This window comes from Trichechus manatus, unplaced genomic scaffold, assembly GCF_000243295.1.
Source record: "Trichechus manatus latirostris isolate Lorelei unplaced genomic scaffold, TriManLat1.0 scaffold00174, whole genome shotgun sequence".
Lineage (NCBI taxonomy): Eukaryota > Metazoa > Chordata > Mammalia > Sirenia > Trichechidae > Trichechus > Trichechus manatus.
Window position 1 is genome coordinate 1,872,951 of NW_004444110.1, and position 19,905 is coordinate 1,892,855.

At 37.4% G+C, this 19,905-nt stretch overlaps 1 protein-coding gene across 3 annotated transcripts in view; it reads left to right on the plus strand.

The window, feature by feature from the left end:
- Positions 1-19,905, plus strand: part of AFG2A (AFG2 AAA ATPase homolog A) — a 355,632-nt gene that overhangs the window by 90,958 nt on the left and 244,769 nt on the right. For 2 of the 3 annotated variants that reach the window (XR_002825682.1, XM_023741156.1), the window contains exon 12: positions 17,531-17,584. Coding sequence is in view for 2 of the 3 variants with exons in the window: in XM_023741156.1 (XP_023596924.1) it covers positions 17,531-17,584 (54 nt within the window). In the remaining variant the exon portion in view is untranslated. Of the gene's footprint in view, positions 1-17,530; positions 17,585-19,536; positions 19,617-19,905 lie in introns of all 3 variants that reach the window. The other variant, XM_004386855.2, reaches the window with a different exon arrangement.

The following is a 19,905-nucleotide window of genomic DNA, read 5'->3' on the forward strand; positions in this document are numbered from 1 at the left end:
GTAGTTCCACTGTGTCCTGTAGGGTTGCTGTGAGTCAGAATAGACTTGATGGCAACGACTTTGGTTTTTTATCACAATTCCAAGTGTACAGAAGACTTTCAATACATGTAATTGAAGTTAAAAATTGCTTAACTTCACTGAGTTCTGTACTGCAGTGAACAGGATGGATGGAGTATAGGGAAGGAGAAAAATCATGGAAACTATTATGGATCCTGTAGGTGAGACCTTTGGAGGAGATACTCTCTCCTATCAGTCATCCCCCAGTCCATGGTGATAGTGAAAAGTTACTGGGAAAGCCCTGATAGGAACTTGGCTGGGGAGCCCAGGTTTGAGGCTACCCTGAGTTTGTCTGTTTTCACTGCAGTTCTCAGTTGAAGCCTATAAAGTTATGTGTTGGTTCTGGCCCCAGACCCAGACTGCAACACTATAAAGAACTCTTTTTCTTAGTACTTTGGTTATTTTTTCTTTCACCTTGGGTGCAGCTTCTAATTTAGTGTCTCACCAGGAGCTATGTCCAGTTTCATGCCTTTTGTAGATCCTAACTCTATTTTTGCCCTCTGTAGGTTTATTGCCACTTTGGCTCATCTAGAGTCTTAAATCTTCTGAGTTTTTATCTAATTTTCTTTACTTTTTTTTCTTTAAAAGTTCTCTGTACTTCTCTCAATTTCTCCTCCAAATAGTGTTATCTTATGTGCCTTATTTGCTTGAATTGATAGTTATCAGTATTGATATTAAAGATATATACTTAGTTATTATCACTGTTTGAATGGCTATTAGGGAATAATTAACAGTAGCCTATTATTTTTAGGGCAGGTGAACTAGCTAATGTCCCCTCGTCAGTTTCACTAAGTTATTAGAAGTTTGGTAAGATTTATTTAAATTTGGAAACATTTGTATAATGTATAAGTTGGCATGTGAAAGTTGGGGAATCATGTTAAGACTGTGTATGTTAATTATTTTTTGAGTTGGGGTTGTATCATTTCATAAAGCTGATGTATTAAAAAAAATGTCTTGACATGAAAATATTCTATAAATAACATTTGGCTAAAAACACAGAGAGGACAGCAATAAGAGCAGTAACAACAAAACCTTTCACATTTAGTCTGAGAAGTCCAAGAGAGATTTAGAAAGAATAGTTATAGACTCTTAAGAATTTTACTTAATAATGGAGAGAAAGACAATTTTATTATAGGATTGTTTTAATTCTTTATTCATGGATTCCAGCTGGGAGAGACTAGTTATTTTTTCCCTCCATTTATCTCCTTTTTGAATGGAATTTAATGAGAGTTGAAATAAACATTATAACTTTAGTACTCTAATACTTGATAAAATATTTGTAATTGTTTTACAACTGCAATAATTAAAAAATATATATTAACTACTTTCTGTGTCATACTGTACATGGTAAACAAAGATGCATTAGATGCAGTCCCTACTCTATTAACTCATAATTTAGTGGGAGAAACATTTGACTAAATGAGTAATATAATGAAATGGATAAGGTTTAGAATCAGCAGTTCTTGATGGCTGATTGGATATGAGAAATGGGAAAGAAAGGGGAAAGTCAAATGGGGGTTAACATTTTGCTTTCAGTACTTAGCAGATGGAAATACCCTAACTCTGGAGAGAGAGGGCATATGAGGAAGAGAAGCAGGTGGGAGTTGGGAGAGAAGATACCAAATTGAGATTCGGACATGCTGAGTTTAAAATGCCTGTGGTACAAAATGGTGGCTGTATCCAAAGGCAAGTTGTAAATATGAGATTGTAGCCCAAGAGAAAGGTAATTTCTAGAGATGGAAACATGGAACTTGAGAACCAGTATTTAAGGTTCTAGCAGAGAAGTCAGTAAAGGAGTTTGAGAGTGGCAAGTGTGGTCAGTAATAACAGAGGGTTTTCATAGGCATTGTACGTGTGTGCGTGCATGCTTTACAGTTAGCTTGATTGCAGCCAGCATGGTGTCTACATCATAAATTCTGAAGAAACGTCTTTTTTTTAACTTCCTCTGAATGGCTGAATGAATGAATTGTGGGGAAGGTTTGTATTATACTTTTTGAGAGAAATGGCTTGAACTCTGTTCCTTCTCTGCCACCTCCTCTCACTTTTTAGGTTTTTTTTTTTTTTTTTTTTTTTTGCCTGAGGCGTTTCTTGCCTAGTATTTAATGCCTGTTTCAAATTCTTTGAAGTGTTTTCCCAGAATGGCCTTCTATATGTGCTGATGCTATACTTTTTATTAATTTTCAAGATCCTTTACTCACATTACATATGTGTAATTCTATCTCGTGTGAGTTTGGGTTTTTATGAGCATATTCTATAATATTTAACCATAGTTAACACTTAGGTTAACTTGCCTTCCCCAGACATTTTAGAACTTATAAAAACTTGATTTGAATTGTAATAGCCAAAAGCACCAGGCAGGTGTCAGACACGTTTAAAAAGCTCTGGGGAAGACTGGAAAAAAACCAGTGGTGATTAAAGGGGCAAAATTGCAAAAGCGTGAGGTGTAAATATAATACTTGAATTTGTGACTGATACGGTTTATAATAATGAAACATAATAAAAGATAAGAGCCAGGGATAGTTCTCACTAGATTAATAGAACAGCTGGACAAATATTTTCACATACATTTGTGATATTTTTGTTGTTTTGTAAACTTGAACACTTGAAGTCTTAGCCATGAAGACAACGTAATAACAGCAATAACAACAACAACAAAAACACTATCCCCCAAATAAATCAATATATGGTGCTTTTTAACTTTTTTTGTTAGTTTTTCTTGATCATCCTTATCAAAGAAGTGCATGCTATCTAGGTAGGTAAAATATGGCAGGACTAACATACCCTAGTTATTTATGTAAAACTGGAAAAGAAATACCTTATCTAGTCTAGGAATTTAGTCAGGAAACTTATGTATTATTTGTAAGGAGTTAAATAACTTATGAGCAAATGTAGGAGTCACTGACCATACTATATACACCTAAACCATTAAAAATAACCAAGTTCATTATTGAGTCAATTTGGACTCATGGCGACCCCATGTGTTACAGAGTAGAACTGCTCCATGGGGTTTTCTTGGCTTTAATCTTTACAGAAGCAGATAGCCTGACCTTTCTTCTTTGGAGACTCTAGAGGGTTTGAACCACCAACCTTTAAAGTTAGTAGACCAGCGCAAACTGTACCAACCAGGGACCTCTAAACCCTACAGTTAGGTATAAATGGTCCCTTGTTTACAATGAGTTTTCATCAAATTCCTATTTTCAAATTAACCTCTGCTAGCAGCTATTTCAAGGATCCCTGTGGCACAGTAGTTAAAGCACTCGGCTGCAGCTGAAAGGTTAGAACTCACCAGCCCCACTCCACGAGAGAAAGATGTGGCAGTCTGCTTCCATAAAGATTTACAGCCTTGGAAACCCTATGGGGTAGTTCTGCTCTGTCCTGTAGGGCTGCTATGAGTCGGAATCGACTCAACAGCAATGGGTTTGAATTTGGCTATAGATTTACAGCCAATGGTGAGAGAATTCTTAAGGTTTTCACAAAATTTTAAAGGTCACAAAAAAATCGTAATTTTTCCCATTGATTATAAAGTTGTCCAAGGTAGTTTCAAATCTGTTTGATGTTTTTCTTTTAGTTTAGTTTTTTTGGTGTTTTTATCTGTTTGTTTGGTTTTTTGGTTGTTTTGAGAAAAACAAAACAACATTATCCCTTATCTGCAGACTTCCTGTCTCACCTGTATGTAGTAGTGAAATGACCCTTCGACTATAGAAGCTGTATGCCGTATTTTCACATTCTCAACAGAATATCAAATTAGTTTGCCTGTACATCAGGTATTTAATACATATCAGTCTTTCTGTTACCAGTAGCAGATATTGACGTTCTACCCAACAGAGAAGAAATCATGAAATGACCATAATCTTGTACTATCCAACACTGGTACTCAAAATCATCTGCTTTTTTAGAATGACAGTCTAAGGAGCACAGTAACTGTTTCTCCAGATTCTCTGAACTCTTTCCTTCTTTTAAGCCATACAATTAGAAAGCAGTATGTTTGCATTGAATTAAATTGCTTGCTTAAAGCAATGTCTTCACTGGATTATTATTTTGTATCATGCCCTTGACTTTAATGAAGAGTTTATATAAGAACAACAGCAATAATACAGAGTTGGCATGAAAATAGCAATAAAAACAACAGTGACAGCAGCAATTTTATAGACCTCTCTGACCATTATCAGGCCATGAGGTACCTAATTAGTCACTCTTATCTGAATAAAATTCTGCATAAAAATTTCTTACTGCTCACTCCCTGTGATGGTTAAGATTGTGTGTCAACGTGGCTGGGCCATGATTCTCAGTGTTTTAATGTAATCACGCCTATTTATCAAGTGACTCGAAAAGCTGCTAGTTTTGAGTGGGGACCAGAACAAGAGAAGGCTCTGCAACAGGTTCAGGCTGCTGTGAAAGCCACTCTGCCACTTGGACCATATGATCCAGCTGATCCAATGGTGCTTGAAGTGTCAGTGGCAGATAGAGATGCTGTTTGGAGTCTTTGGCAGGCCCCTATTGGTGAATCACAGTGCAGACCCTTAGGATTTTGGAGCAAAGCTCTGCCATCCTCTGCAGATAATTACTCTCCTTTTGAGAAACAACTTTTGGCTTGCTACTGGGCCTTAGTAGAGACTGAACGCTTAACCATGGGACACCAAGTCACCATGAGGCCTGAGCCGCCCATCATGAACTGGGTGTTGTCTGACCCACAGAACCTTAAAGTTGGACGTGCACAGCAGCACTCCATCATTAAGTGGAAGTGGTATATTCGAGATCGGGCCTGAGCAGGATCTGAAGGCACAAGTCAGTTGCATGAGGAAGTGGCCCAAATGCCCATGGTCTCCACTCCTGTCACATTACCTTCCATCTCCCAGTCTGCACCTGTGGCCTCATGGGGAGTTCCTTATGATCAGTTGACTGAGGAAGAGAAAACTCGTGCCTGGTTTACAGATGGTTCTGTGCGATATGCAGGCACACTTGAAAGTGGACTGCAGCAGCACTACAGTCCCTTTCTGGGACCTCCCTGAAGGGCAGTGGTGAAGGGAAATCCTCTCAATTGGCAGAACTTCGAGCAGTGCACCTGGTTGTTAACTTTGCTTGGAAGGAAAAATGGCCAGATGTGCGATTATATACTGATTCATGGACTGTGGCCAATGGTTTGGCTGGATGGTCAGGGACTTGGAAGGAACATGATTGGAAAATTGGAGACAAGGATTTATTGGGAAGAGGTATGTGGATAGACCTGTCCGAATGGGCTAAAGAAGTGAAGATACTTGTTTCTCATGTGAATGCTCACCAAAGGGTGACCTCAGCAGAGGATGATTTTAACAATCAAGTGGATAGGATGACGTGTTCTGTGGAAACCACTCATCCTCTTTCCCCAACTACTCCTGCCGTTGCTCAATGGGCTCACGAACAAAGTGGCCATGGTGGCAGGGATGGAGGTTATGCATAGGTCCAGCAGCATGGACTTCCACTCACCAAGGCTGACATGGCCACAGACTTTGCTGAGTGCCTAATCTGCCAGCAGCAGAGACCAACACTGAGTCCCTGATATGGCACCATCCCTCGAGGTGATCAGCCAGCAACCTGGTGGCAAGTTGATTACATCGGACCACTTCCATCATGGAAAGGGCAGCGTTTTGTTCTTACTGGAATAGACACTTACTCTGGATAGGGATTTGCCTTCCCTGCACGCAATGCTTCTGCCAAAACTACCATCTGTGGACTTACAGAATGCCTTATCCACCGTCATAGTATCCCACACAGCATTGCCTCAGATCAAGGGACTCACTTCACAGCAAATGAAGTGCAGCAGTGGGCCCATGCTCATGGAATTCACTGGTCTTACCATGTTCTCCATCATCCTGAAGCAGCTGGCTTGATAGAACGATGGAATGGCCTTCTAAAGACACAATTACGGCACCAGCTACGTGGCAATACCTTGCAGGGTTGGGGCAGTGTTCTCCAGGAGGCTGTATATGCTTTAAACCAGCATCCAATATATGATGCTGTTTCTCCCATAGCCAGGATTCACGGGTCGAGGAATCAAGGGGTGGAAATGGGAGTGGCACCACTCACTATTACCCCTAGTGACCCAGTTGCAAGATTTTTGCTTCCTGTCCCCTCGACCTTATGCTCTGCAGGCCTATAGGTCTTAGTTCCAAAGGAAGGAATGCTCCCACCTGGAGACACATAAGTGATTCCATTGAACTGGAAGTTAAGAATGCCACCTGGCCACTTTGGGTTCCTTATGCCTCTGGCTCAACAGGCAAAGAAGGGAGTTACCATTCTGACTGGTGTGATTGATTCTGATTACCAAGAAGAAATCAGATTGATATTACATAATTGAGGTAAAGAAGAGTATGTCTGGAATGCAGGAGATTCCTTGGGGCGTCTCTTAGTATTACCATGCCCTGTGATTAAAGTCAGTGGAAAACTATAGCAGCCTAATTCTGACATGACTACTAATGACCCAGACCCTTCAGGAATGAAGGTTTGGGTCACCCCACCAGGCAAAGAACCACAACCAGCCGAGGTGCTTGCTGAGGGTAAAGGAAATACAGAATGGGTGGTGGAAGAAGGTAGTTCTAAATACCAGTTACGGCCATGTGACCAGTTGCAGAAATGGGGACTGTAATTGTTATGAGTATTTCTGCTGTGTATGTGTGCATCAAATATTTTTGTTTCCTTCACTTATAAAATACAAGCTGTAAATGGGGCGAGTGCGTTTTCGATTGTACGCGTGTTGTATCATGTTAGGTGCAAGTATGACTTTCTCGTTGTCTTTATTCAGAGATTATGTATGGTTTAAGGAGATGTGTACATGTGCCAAATTGACAAGGGATGGACTGTGATGGTTAAGATTGTGTGTCAGCTTGGCTGGGCCATGATTCTCAGTGTTTTAATGTAATCACTCCCATGATTTAATATACTGTGAGTAGCCAGTCAGATGAAAGGGAGTCTCCTTAGTGGTGTGGACCGCACCTGTATATAAGCAGACGTTCTGGCTTTTTCTCTCTCTGGATTCTGGGGCTGCTTCGTGTCATCTCATCTCCTGTTCTTGGGACTTGAGCTGTCAGCCTATCTGCCGAACCTGGGATTCGTTGACCTGCACAGCCTGTGAGCAGGAGGCCTGCTATCTGACCTGCCGATCTTGGGCTTGCCAGCTTCTGCAGCTGTGTGACTTGGGAGAGGCCTCTACCCTGAGCCACGGACTTGGGACGTTCTAGCCTCTACAATTGCGTGAGCTGTTTCCTTGATATAGTCTCTCTGTATATATATATTTATACACTTTACTGGTTTTGCTTATCTAGAGAACCCAGCGTAAGACAGTCCCCCCCCCCCATAAAAACCTCATTCTCCTCATTGTCTAAAGTTTGTTTTATTGGGTAGGCCCTGATCCTTTTTTTATTGTTCACTTTCTTACCTGCTTGTCTGTAGACCCCTTTGGGTAAAAGTGTAATTTATCACATGTAAATAAAAAGCACCTGCTTTGTTTATTTGACTTACATTATCTTTATAATATGAATGGGCAGTCCTTGCTTTGTAAGGTAGTGAGGGACTGTCACAATGACTATGCAAAGTGAAACCTTATAAAATGATCTTAATAATCAATGGGAAACATTACGATTGTTGTGCGACCTTTAAAATTTTGTCAAAACCTTAAGAACTTTCTTACTGTTGGCTGTAAATGTATAGGGCAGTGTATTTTGGCTACAGAATAGCTTCCTTGCTGGTCTCCCTGCTTCCAAACTTTCTCCAGTCTTTCATTCACATCTTGACAGGATAGTATTCCATTTTGAGTATGCTACAAGTTATTTAACCATTTTTCTATTAATGAGTATTTTGATTCTTCCAGGCTTTATTTTGTTGTTGTTGCTTCATGCTTACAGTGCTTCAGTAATATCCTTGTACCACTGTATAAACAATTGATATACTAATTATAAATGGTACTATGTAGTCATCAAAAGCACTGTCCCAAGGAAATCTTCTTAATAACGTTGTTTACTTACAGACGTTTTATATATTCACTGGTTGTTGGTAGATTTCATTCAGTGGTGTTGAAGTACCTTAAATGTTAGATAATATTTTACAATGTAATTTAGCTTTTCGTAATGTGTCTGCTTTCTAATTAGCCTCATATTAATTTTTAAACTGTGTATAGTCAATTATTCTGGAGATAAGTTTTTAAATTATTATTTTTAAAGATGACAGGAAATGGACACAAGAAAATAGAAATGAATGAATGTGTCTTTTTTTTTGAGGGAAACATTAAAATTAACTTTGCTAAAGTTATATAGGGTTTAATAATGCATCATCTTGGATTAAAAAAAAAAAATCAGAAAGAAAGATAAAACATCCTCTGTCACTACTTAAGGATTTCTGTGTTGATGATATTGGATACCTCATCTTAATTGGACGTGATGAATGGCAGTGTCCTTGGGGCAGCTGGATTTTGTCAGCTTCAGGTTTGAGATACTCTTTGTAGTCTTTTTATTTTTTTTCTCCTTAACTTTTCTACCCGAATCCTCATATGTTCCAATCTGCCCTTTGTTACCATACTGTCATATTTCAATATTTTTAAAGTACCATTGTGGAAGTAGTATACAAAGACAATACGAAAGATTGTGTCTGTTTCATCAAGCACGTTTCTAACTTGAAAGACTTTTTTACGCCCACGTATTTATTCAGAGTAAAATCCACGAGTTTTCTGATACCAAGCTGATGATACAGGAAGTTTTAATTTTTAATTGTTTTGGCTTTAAGTAAAATAATTGGATGTCTTTGATTTTAAAACTTCAACTTATTTGTTTCAAATTAAAGGTTATTTTCAGTTTTGGGTTGGAATGAGTAATGTTTGTTGATGTTGAAGAGAACATTCTTGTACTTGTCTTTTGGTTCACACGTCCATTTCATGTTAGGTAGCTATCTACGAGTGGAATTGCTAGTTACGTGGTAGATATACGTTCAGCTTCTTTGTGTATGGAGAAATACTTTTTCAAAGTGATCATAACAATTTAAACTGCTGTTAGCAGTGTGTGAGAGTTTTTGTTGTTCTACATTTTTACCAATACTTGGTATTTTCAGGCTTTTAAATTTTTCTGTTTCAGTGGTGTAATAACTCCTTGTGGTTTTTGTTGTTGATTTCTAGTTTAATTCCTTTGTGGTCAGAGAACAGACAGGGTATAATTTTAGTCTTTTAAAATTTAGTGAGACTTCATTTATAACCCGGTGTATGAACTGTCTTGAGAAATGTTCCATGCACATTTGAAAAGCATGTGTGTTCTGCTATAATTGTGAGTAGTGTGAAAATATTAATTAGGTCAAGTTGGGTAATAGCTTTGTTTAAGTCTTCTATACCGTTACTGATTTTCTGTTTACTTGTTTATCAGTTAGTGAAAGAGGAGTGTTGAAATTGTACATATGCTTATTTCCCTTTTCTGTTCTGTTAGTTTTTGCTTCGTATGTATTTTGAAGTTGTATTACTAGGTATGTAACATCTAGGATTGTTATGTATTCCTGCTAATTTTATTGTGATTATGAAATGCCCCTCTTTATCTCTGGTAATGTACCTTGTCTGTTGTCTGATATTAGCAGGGCCACTCCAGCTTTCCTGTGATTAGTGTTTGTAGGTTGTAATCTTTTTCTATCCTTTTACTTTTAACTTATCATTTTTTTTATATTTAACGTACATTTTATGTAGACAGCATATTGGGGTCCTGCCTTTTTATTCAGTCTGATAATCTTAGCCTTTTAATTAGAGTATATAGATCATTTGCATTTAAAATAATTATCAGTATGGTTGGATTCAAAATTCATCTACCATCTTGCTAGTTTTTGTCTCTACCACATCTGTTCTTTTTTTTCCCCCTTCTCTTTCTCTCTCGTCTCCTACCTTCTTTTGGATCCACTGAGTATATTTTGTATACTATCTTATCTCTTCTACTGACTTAGTAGCTAAACTTATTTGTTTTCCTTTTTTAAAAATATTTGCTAAGGTTTATAATGCATAACATTAATTTACAGTCTGCAAATAATATTATACCACTTTAGGTATAATGTAAGATTCTTATGGCAATATATTTTCCTTCCCTTTGTGCTATTGTTGTTCTATATTTTACGTCTATATATGCTAGAAATTCTACAATATATTGTTATTACTTTTGCTTGAGATAGTCAATTATATTTTAAAGAAGTACAAAAGGAAAAGTTTTCTTTATTCACCCACATGTTTACCATTTCTAGCACTCTTCATTTATTTGTATAAACCTTAGTTTCTATTTCGTATAAATTTCCTCAGGCTATAGAACTTTCTTTAACATATCTTGTAGTAGAGATCTGTTGGTGACAAATTCTCTCAGGTTTTGTTCTGATAATGTCTTTTTTTGCCTTCAATTTTAAAGGATATTTTTGCTGACTATAACAGCTTGCCCCCTTTTTTTTTCCCTTGCAGCACTTCTGTTCCGTTGTCTCCTGATTTGCATTGTTTCTGATGAGAAATAAGTAGTAATTCTTATCTTTCTTTGCATGCCTATATGGAATGTATCCTGTGGGTTAATAGTTTTCATCAAATTTCTATGTATATTTGTCTGTCCTCTTATTTTCATGTAACTCCACCACTAGATAGTGTTTTACAGATCCCTGAGGCACTGGTCATTTTTTGTCAGTCTTTTCTCTCTGTGCCTCAGTTTGGATAGTTGCTATGTCTTCAAGTTTACTGATCTTTCTTTTTGTTTTTTTGATGTAGTGTTTATCTGTGAGCTCATTCATCATACATCATTTATGACTAAAAAAGAGCTAAAAGAGCTCTGTATGTTTTATTTGCTTCTTTTTTATGTCTCCCATTTTTCTCTTAATCATGTTCATGTTTTCGTTAAAAAGTCTTGGAACATGTTTATAATAGCAGTTTTTAAGACCTTCTCTGCTAATTTTATCATTTCTGTTATTTCTAGGTATCTTTCTGTTGAATTATTTTTTGCCTTTCTGACTCCAATATTTCTATATATGTAGTTCTCTATATGTTCTGGGTTTTTTTTTTTTTTAATTTTAGTTTTCAGTCAATTCTTTTTGCATGACTGGATATTTTGGAAGGATCAAGTTGTTTTGTTTATTTTTTTTTAACTGTCAGCTTTACAGGAAACTTGAAAAAATAGTCACAAATGATTTTTTTCTTATACTATTTGAGAATAAGTTGCTATCATATGCCCTGTCATCACTGAATACTTTAGTGTGTGTTTTCTACAAAAAGTACAATCTCTTACATAAGCATAATGTGACCATCAAATCAGAAATGAACATTCCTATCAAAATCAGAAATGAGCAGTATTATTACCTTTCAGTAATAATGAATTTAAGTTTTGCTAATCATCCTAGTAGTGTACCTTATGACAAAAATATCCAATCCTGAATCAGTTGTTGCATTTATTTGTCATGTCTCCTAAGTCTTCTTAAGTTGGGAATGATTCTTCATTCTTTCCTTTACTTTTTATGACCTTGACATTTTTGAAGATTGCAGGCCAGTTGTGTAGAATATTCTTCAATTTGGTTTTGTCTGATATTTATTCATGGATCCATTTCATATTATTCATAGAAGTAATGTCATGTTCTTCTCAGTGCATCCTATTAGGTGATATTTGATTTTAATCTGTCCCACTGCTGGTGTTGTTAACTTTGATTAAGATGGTATCTGCCAGGTTTCTCCACTGTAAAGTTACTCTTTTCCCATGTGAAGTTTTAATAACACTTTGTGCAAAGGTATTTTGGGACTATATTTTGGGACTATATATATATATTTGGGACTATATATATTTTGGGACTATATATTTGGGACTGTTTCTTTAAAAAAAAAAGCATTTATTTGTTTATTCACTTACATTTGCATGGACTTATGGATTCTTATATTCAATGGGCCATAATTCATTATTATCATTATTTATATTGATGTTCAAACTGAACTAGTTTGGCTTGTAGGCACTCTCCCGAGCTGGCTCTTACATATTGTTGACACCCCTTCATCATTCTTTAAGCACTTTCTTACACTATCTTGTGTGATAGAATTTCAAGACTAATCCTTGTACTTTGCTCACCCAGCCCTGGAATCAGCCATTTCTCCAAGGAATCGTGGTTCCTTTAGTGAAGAATAGTATTTAGAAGCCAAGTTATGGGTGTTAGGTATGCTTTATTGCCGTTTGACTATTACTGCTCTCAGGGCCTCTCAGGGAACAGAGCTCAGGAATAGGTATTATGTGTATGTATACATATGTACATACATATGTAAATATATATGCATATACATTTATATCTGTATTTACTTTTTTATCTAAATATATTGAAAATCTTGAGTTTTACACTGTTATCTACAATTTCAGTCCAGTACCACAGAATTCATTCTCATTTTCTTCTTTTCTATATTTATAACTCACTTCTCTAACAGTGAGAAACCCGACTACAATTATCCTTAATGTATTATTTGATCAGTCTTCTGGATATAATCTCCCATTGCTGCCTCTGTCCCCCGCCTTTTTGTACAGACATGCTCCTCACCCCACTTAGGCTCCCACATTTGTGTCAAGGTGCAGTTACCATCTCTCTTCCCCCCTACTGTCTCCCTCATACAGTCCCCTCTTCACCCTGCTGACTCTGACAACCTGTGCTGGGCTCCTCCTCCTCAGGGATATCCTTCTAAGCCCTCTAGGGCTCTGACATTGTGTCCCATGCCATCCCCTTGCAGGGACACTACTCACTCTCTATGCCGCAACACCCCGTGCTGCCCTTCCTTTAAATCCTCTACGTACTACACATAGTCACCCCCCTCCCTCTATGAGGACACCCTCCTTACCCCACTTCAAAACCAAACCTGTTGCTGTAGAGTCATTTCTGACTCATAGCAACCCTATAGGTCAGAGCAGAACTGCCCCATAGGGTTTCCAAGGAGCAGCTAGTGGATTCGAACTGCTGACCTTTCGGTTAGCAGCCAAACTCTTAACCACTATATGCCACCAGGGCTCCTCTTGCGCCACTAGGGCTCCATTATTGTTCACTGGGCTACCCCCTCATGTGGATGCTTTCTTCATGCTTCTCTATAGCCCCTGTGGGAACCTTCCACACCTTAAAACTAGCCATCCCCTCCCCTTATAGGGATGCCCTCCTTACTCCACTCAGAATATGACCCCCTGTGCTGAGCTGCTACTCTATGAGGAAATCCTCCTTACCCCACTTGGGCTCTGACATCTGACACCTCATGCTAGGTGGCTGCCAGCACCTTCCCTCCTTCATTGATGTCTCCATCTCCCCTCCCATCCATTGTTCTGTGGCTCCAAAACTCTGCATTGCCTTTTCCCCACCCCTGTGTGGTCACCCTTTGCAACCCTGTACCAGGATATCCTTCAACAGGTTGCCCTTCTCAACCATCTTTGGCTCCAATTTCTGCATCAGGCCACTTTCCTTTCTACTCTTCTTTCCATCGATACCTTTCTCATCTGGTGAGGACTATAATGTCTCCTGCTGTTCTTCTTTCCCCACACAGATACCTAGCTCATCCCTTTAGGCTTCAACAACCTATATGAGTCCAGTTTCCCCATGGACTCTCTACTCATCCTGCTTGTATTCTCACACTCCTCTCTGGACCACCCCGGTGCCCTTCCACCTCCGTCTCTGTGTAGATGCTTCCATTTTGCAGCCCCGCAAATGGCTTTTGTATTGTATGACTGATTTGAGTCTCTTTATGATGTTCCTTTCTTCCTGAGATAATTACTTTTTCTTATACGGGCAGTTAAGCTAGGGACAGATCATTTCATCAAGTCAGGTTTAAGGGCGTATGTATTTCTGATTCACTCTTTACCTTTTAGCGTAGCATTTGGAATACCAGCTGAAAGTCTTATGTGTCTACTAAGATTCCTCCTCTTTGGTGTCTCCTGAACTTTAATTCTTGTGCGCCCAGCACTGCAGGATTGCTAAATGCTCTGTTCAGGATTGCTAAATGCTCTGTTCTGCCTCTCAGTTTCTCAGTAAGTTCTTTCAAGTTGGAAATGACTGGGATAAAATGTGGGCTCATCTCTCCATACTTCCCTTCTCTATCCCATCTTGGTCCTGGAAGTCCTTGCTACCTCAGGACATCTCCAATGCCCTTATGCCTTTATCCAATACCTTTTCTAACTGTTCTGGATTGGAAGGTTTGTTTAAAACAAAGTAGTACACCATTCCCAGAAGTAGAACTCCTGTATTTCTAATTTTTTAATTTGTTGGTTTAAATTTAACAAATTTGTCTTCTGATTGCCAGGAGTGCTGAGTATTTGAGGAACATTTATCAAATGATTGGGCTTGGGTAAAATTACAGAAGATTTTAAAAGGAAGAATAATGCGATTTCTATGGGCAGAGATGACAGCTTTCTAGGAAGTTATGAGCAAGTATAGAACTTCATAGAGTTTAAGAAGTTAATTGTTTAGAGTTTTATTGTATTTGTGAAAGATAAATTGTCTTGGAAAACTAAAAAATAGTATTTCCTTCTGTGTTAATATTCTGGTTAGTCCCTTTGATAACTTGAATTTTGTTCTTACCTTTAATTGTTTTATGAAGTCTTGGACCCTGAAATTCCTTTTCTAATGTCAAACTCTGCATATGCTTCCAGAAATCCCCTTTCTGCATTCTGTTATACCTGCTCGTTTTGTTTATGGCCACTTCTAGTTCCTCAGTCTTTCTATGTTCTGGTTTATCAGCTGCCTCCTCGTATCACTGGGCACAAAAATTGTCTCATGCTTTCTCTGGAACTCCAGAAGTATTCTACATTTGTCCACCCCAGAACAGTCCATACCCCTGGGATCAACATAACTGCTTGTGTTCTCCCTTCCCACTCTGCATCGGTGTACATGAGTTACTGAAGTGGCTGCTGAGTAATGTCTGAGAAAATAATAAAAACATGTTGTGAGCTCATTGCTCTTCAGGATTATTTCTTGACTCCATTACCTGAAAGAGATCTCTGCTTTATTTTTACTTCTCTTTCCGACAGTCTACAGAGTTGCGTGTGTCTTTTTCCTTTTACTGCTAGTTTTATTTATTTATTTTTTTAGGAATATGGTTTCCCTTATTAGACCAGAAACTCACGGCGGAAAAAAAAACAAACAAAAGAAACCAGTTGCCATTGAGTTGGTTTTGACTCATGGCGACTCCGTGTATGTCAGAGTAGAACTGTGCTCCATAGGATTTTCAATGGCTATGACCCTTTTTGATTGCCAGGCCTTACTTCCAGGGCACCTCTGGCTGGATTCGAACTCCTAAACTTTTGGTTAATAGCCGAGCACATAACTGCGTCACACCGGGACTCCAAACTGATTGTGGGCACTCAATAAATATTCATTAAATGAATGAGTGATTTAGTACTTCTCTGTCAGTTAGTGAAGTGAATTTTAGCAAACGGACTAAGGTGCTAGATATTTGTGATCTTCCCTGCTGTTGATTTTGTGTGAGTATTTAATTTACTCACAGATGGAAAATCATCATAGTAACTCTGCACTTCTTTGACAGTTTACATACCTGAGTTAATACATATAAAGTGCTTAGAACAGTTCCTGGCACATCGTTGTTGTCTGCTGTCGAGTCGATTCCAACTCATAGTGACCCTACAGGACAGAGTAAAACTGCTCCATAGAGTTTCCAAGGAGTGGCTGGTGGATTCGAACTGCCAAACTTTTGGTTATCAGCCAAGCTCTTAACTACTGTGCCACCAGGGCTTCTCATGGCACATAGTATTTATTAAATATTAGCACTGATGATTGTGATTACAAAATTTTTTATTTTAATCATGTTGGAAAGAAATATTTTTAATAAGCTATATATTTCTGAGACTTGCTACACTACACTGAGCATAGATTTTTTTCTTGATGAAATAAGTCGTCATTGTGAACATAATTCAAATTTGACTTAATAGTACAATTTTTTAAATTCTTTACTCCTTATTCTTCTTCACCTTTCACATCTGAATACTCACAACAGATTATGTTGTTTTTATTGTTTTAGTAGTTTCTGTGGCTATCTTCTTGTTTCCATCCTTCTATTTTGCCTTAATCCTTTCCCTCGTCATTTATCATCTTGATTATTTTAAGAACTTCTGGTCTCAAATGTCCCTCCAAATCATCCTTTACAATTGTGACCAGGATAATCTTTCTGCAATACTCCTATTATCAGTTAATGCCCCTAAAACTCTTTCTATTATGTATAGGATAAAATCTAAACATTTTTGACATGCCTCCCTCCCACCTCCTGCATTAAGTAAGTAGCCTTACAGACTGCATTTTCCTTGCACCCTATGCTCCACCTGTACTAAACTCTTCTATCAGCCTTATTCAGGTTGTTTGTGTTGTATATAAACTAAAAGTCAGTGCGCTCTGAATAAAAGCCTTAAGAGCTCTTCTACAATTAGAGTGAATATAGTAACATATGTTTTGACTCATCATAGACCTTTTTTTTATTTCTTCCTAGGTAGGTCTTGATGTATTTCATATTTTTGAGGGCATGGAATAAATCAGCTGAGGACTCATCTGAAATGTCTTTAGGAACCTTCCTTGAATCTCTAAGGATAGGTCATTCTCTATGTCCTGGTGGCACCTGTGCATGCCTCTGTCATAGTACTTAGACTGAATGGTAATTATCTTTGTAATAGGGTGTCTTAGCTGAACTGGACCTAAATATCACCCATACCAATTTGCAGGATTAGTTGACATTCTACTAGGGTTTACCCATGTGTTTGTTTCAGTCAGTCAGGTGGTTTTTTAACTGATGTAGACTGCTCAGGAAATACTCTTTTGTTGGTCTGCTAAATTAGTCTGTTCTGTCTTCAACGCCTAGCACCATACCTGATACACATTAAAAATATGGATGGATGGACGACAGGTGATGGGACAAGATGTTAAAATATTATGCCTAATCACAGTCTTTCCTTTGAATTGATGTTTTTGGAACAGAGAATAGCTTTAAATTTTGAGGCATAAATAACACCTTTTGAAAATAAGCATGCTAAAGGAACTAATTTACAGTAGTCCCACCTTACCCACGGGGGATACGCTCCAAGACTTCTGTGGATGCCTGAAACCACGGATAGTACTGCACCCTATATATACTATTATTTGTCCTATAGATACGTACCTATGATAAAATTTAATTTACAAATTAGGCACAGTAGGAGATTAACAACAATAATAATAAAATAGAACATTTGTAACAATATACTGTAATAAAAGTTATGTGGATGACAGAGCGGGACAGAGTGAAATTTCATCATGCTGTGTACTCATTTAACATTCTTGAACCACAGTTGACCGCAGATAACTGAAACCGCGGAAAGCGAAACCGAGGATAAGGGGAAGCTACTGTAATTAAAAGCAGATTTAGTTTATTTTTCTTTTCTTTTTGATTATTTTTTCTCCTTCATCTAAAGACAAACACATGTTTGCATTTATAAGGACACTGAAAAATTATTGTTTTCTTTTCATGCAGGGGCCTGAATTAATGAATAAATATGTTGGTGAGTCTGAAAGAGCAGTTAGAGAGGTAAGAAGATTATGTGGTAAGTGGAACTCTACCTGAGAGAATCATGCTTCTGCCCTTCTGTATGTTTTCCAAAATGCTGTCCTTTTTTATTTGAGTTATAGATGGACTTTGAAATTTCCAAATCTCAATCCCAATTCTAGTGGTGCATTTTTACTTCAGGCAAAATATTATTTTATTACATAAAAATGTAATTTTGATTGTCTGGAATACTTTTTTTTTGTTTTTAAACATCATATTACCAGCTTTTATTTTCACCAAATAAGATTTTTTTTAAAACTACTACCATTGCATTAAAAAAAATGATGTCTGTATACCTACAATGGAGAACGCATAGCCTCAGAATGAGATTTAAATCCTTTTAAAAATATAACCCTTTAAATTGAATAAACTTAATATAGTGAAACCTGTGAGAACCGCAACAGGACAGACTTGTATTTCCAGGTCTCTTGGGGTTTCCGCTTTTGACAGGGTGCAGTCTTACCACTTTTCTATTGCTGTCTGTAAGTCGAAAATATTTGAGTTTTCCTTCTCTGACAGGTTTCCACCTTACGTAAGTTCAGGCTGTCCCAGGAAATCTGCAATAGCTGCACCTGTGTAAGGTGGAAACCTTCAGAGAAGGAAAACTCAAATATTTTCATCTAAAATGAGTAATATAAAAGTGGTAAGACTGCACTCTGTCAAGGTGGAAAACTTACGAGACCCGGACAAACAAGGCAGTCATGTTAAGTTCCAGCTCTCACAAGTTTCACTGTATATGAAAATTTCACTATGCCGTCATTATCATACTTACTTTACCACTGCCTGGTGATTTAGATAATGCTTCTTCCCCCTCCTCCCTCCTAAGTTTTAAAGCCTAATATTGAGGAAGCTACACAATTGGTAAATTCATGCAAAGTTAGGGCAACTAGAGTCAAGTAGCTGCAGCAATTTGACCACGTGTCTTGGCTTTCCTAAGCAAAGATTGGCCCACCTCACAGGGACCCTGTGTCCTCGCAGAAGCTAAGCAAGGGCAGTAACACAAATAGCAGTGGAATGGATGGTCCCCATTTGTGAAAATCTGGGTACCAATTAAGAGTATTAGGGGTTGGAATACTTTGTTTTACGTCTGAGAAAAAATTTTTAATTACTTTTTGTTCCTTTTTTTCCTTTAAAAGTAGGGGATACAATTATAAGGATAATGCCACCATTGATTAAAGTGTGAAAATGACAATGTTTATTATTATTAATGTTTTGATAACTTGTTTTGTATTTTTATGGTCATATTGCTTGTGATCAGAAAATGAGGGAATAGATTATAGCTGACACGGATTTGGATTTCTCTATACTGCGTTTTTCTAACCCACTTCTACACAGTGCCCGTGTGGATTTTTGGCTAGTTTCTGATGTTGGTAGTCTGGTTAACTTCTGTTCCAATTAACGTATATGCTTCTAATTTTTGGCAACTTTTCTTGCTTGTCCTGGCTTTACATCAATCATTACTTTCCCATACAAACTTGGGAGGAATGGGTAAGGCTTGTGGCTTTTGGGAAGATAGATGTTTTATATTTTAATCTATGATTGATTTTATGCCTTTATGATTGATTTCATGCCTTTATGATTGTTCTTTTAATCATGTACTTATGATAGTCAATACTACCTATTATTCACTGAGTTCTTATTATGTTTCAAGCATTGTGCTAAATGCTTTGCATTTTTTAAATTCAATTCTTAAAGTAATCTTCTACACTGTAGGCATTCATTACTAACTCCATTTTATAGATGTGGAAATTGCAGTTCAAAGAAATAAATAAATAATGCTGAAGATCACATGGCTACAAAGTAGTAGGGCTGGGATTTTAACTGAGATTATCTGTCCAGCCAGATTGCTTAAACAAATTGCCTCCTACACATCTATATGGATAGAGTTTTCTGGAGTTTATTGATCTTTAGCTAATCTGCCACTCTTTCACTAGATCTTCAGAAAAGCGAAAGCAGTTGCTCCTTCAATTCTTTTCTTTGATGAACTTGATGCCTTAGCAGTTGAAAGGGGCAGGTAAGCATTATATATAAAGTAAATAGCATTCTTAATACAAATTTTGTCTATTAATACATTTGGCCTAAAAGATAACTTTTTTCAATTCATGTAGTTTTTTTTTTCTGTCATACCCATTATTTATACTTTATAATTCTTACACATACAGTTTAAAAACAAAAAACACCAGTACCCATTTTTGACATTTGAATTAAATTTTATAGTTTATTATCTACAGAGATCCTTACTACTGCTTATCAAAATTAGGAATGTTAATATACATATATTAAATATGGTAAACGAAGCTGAA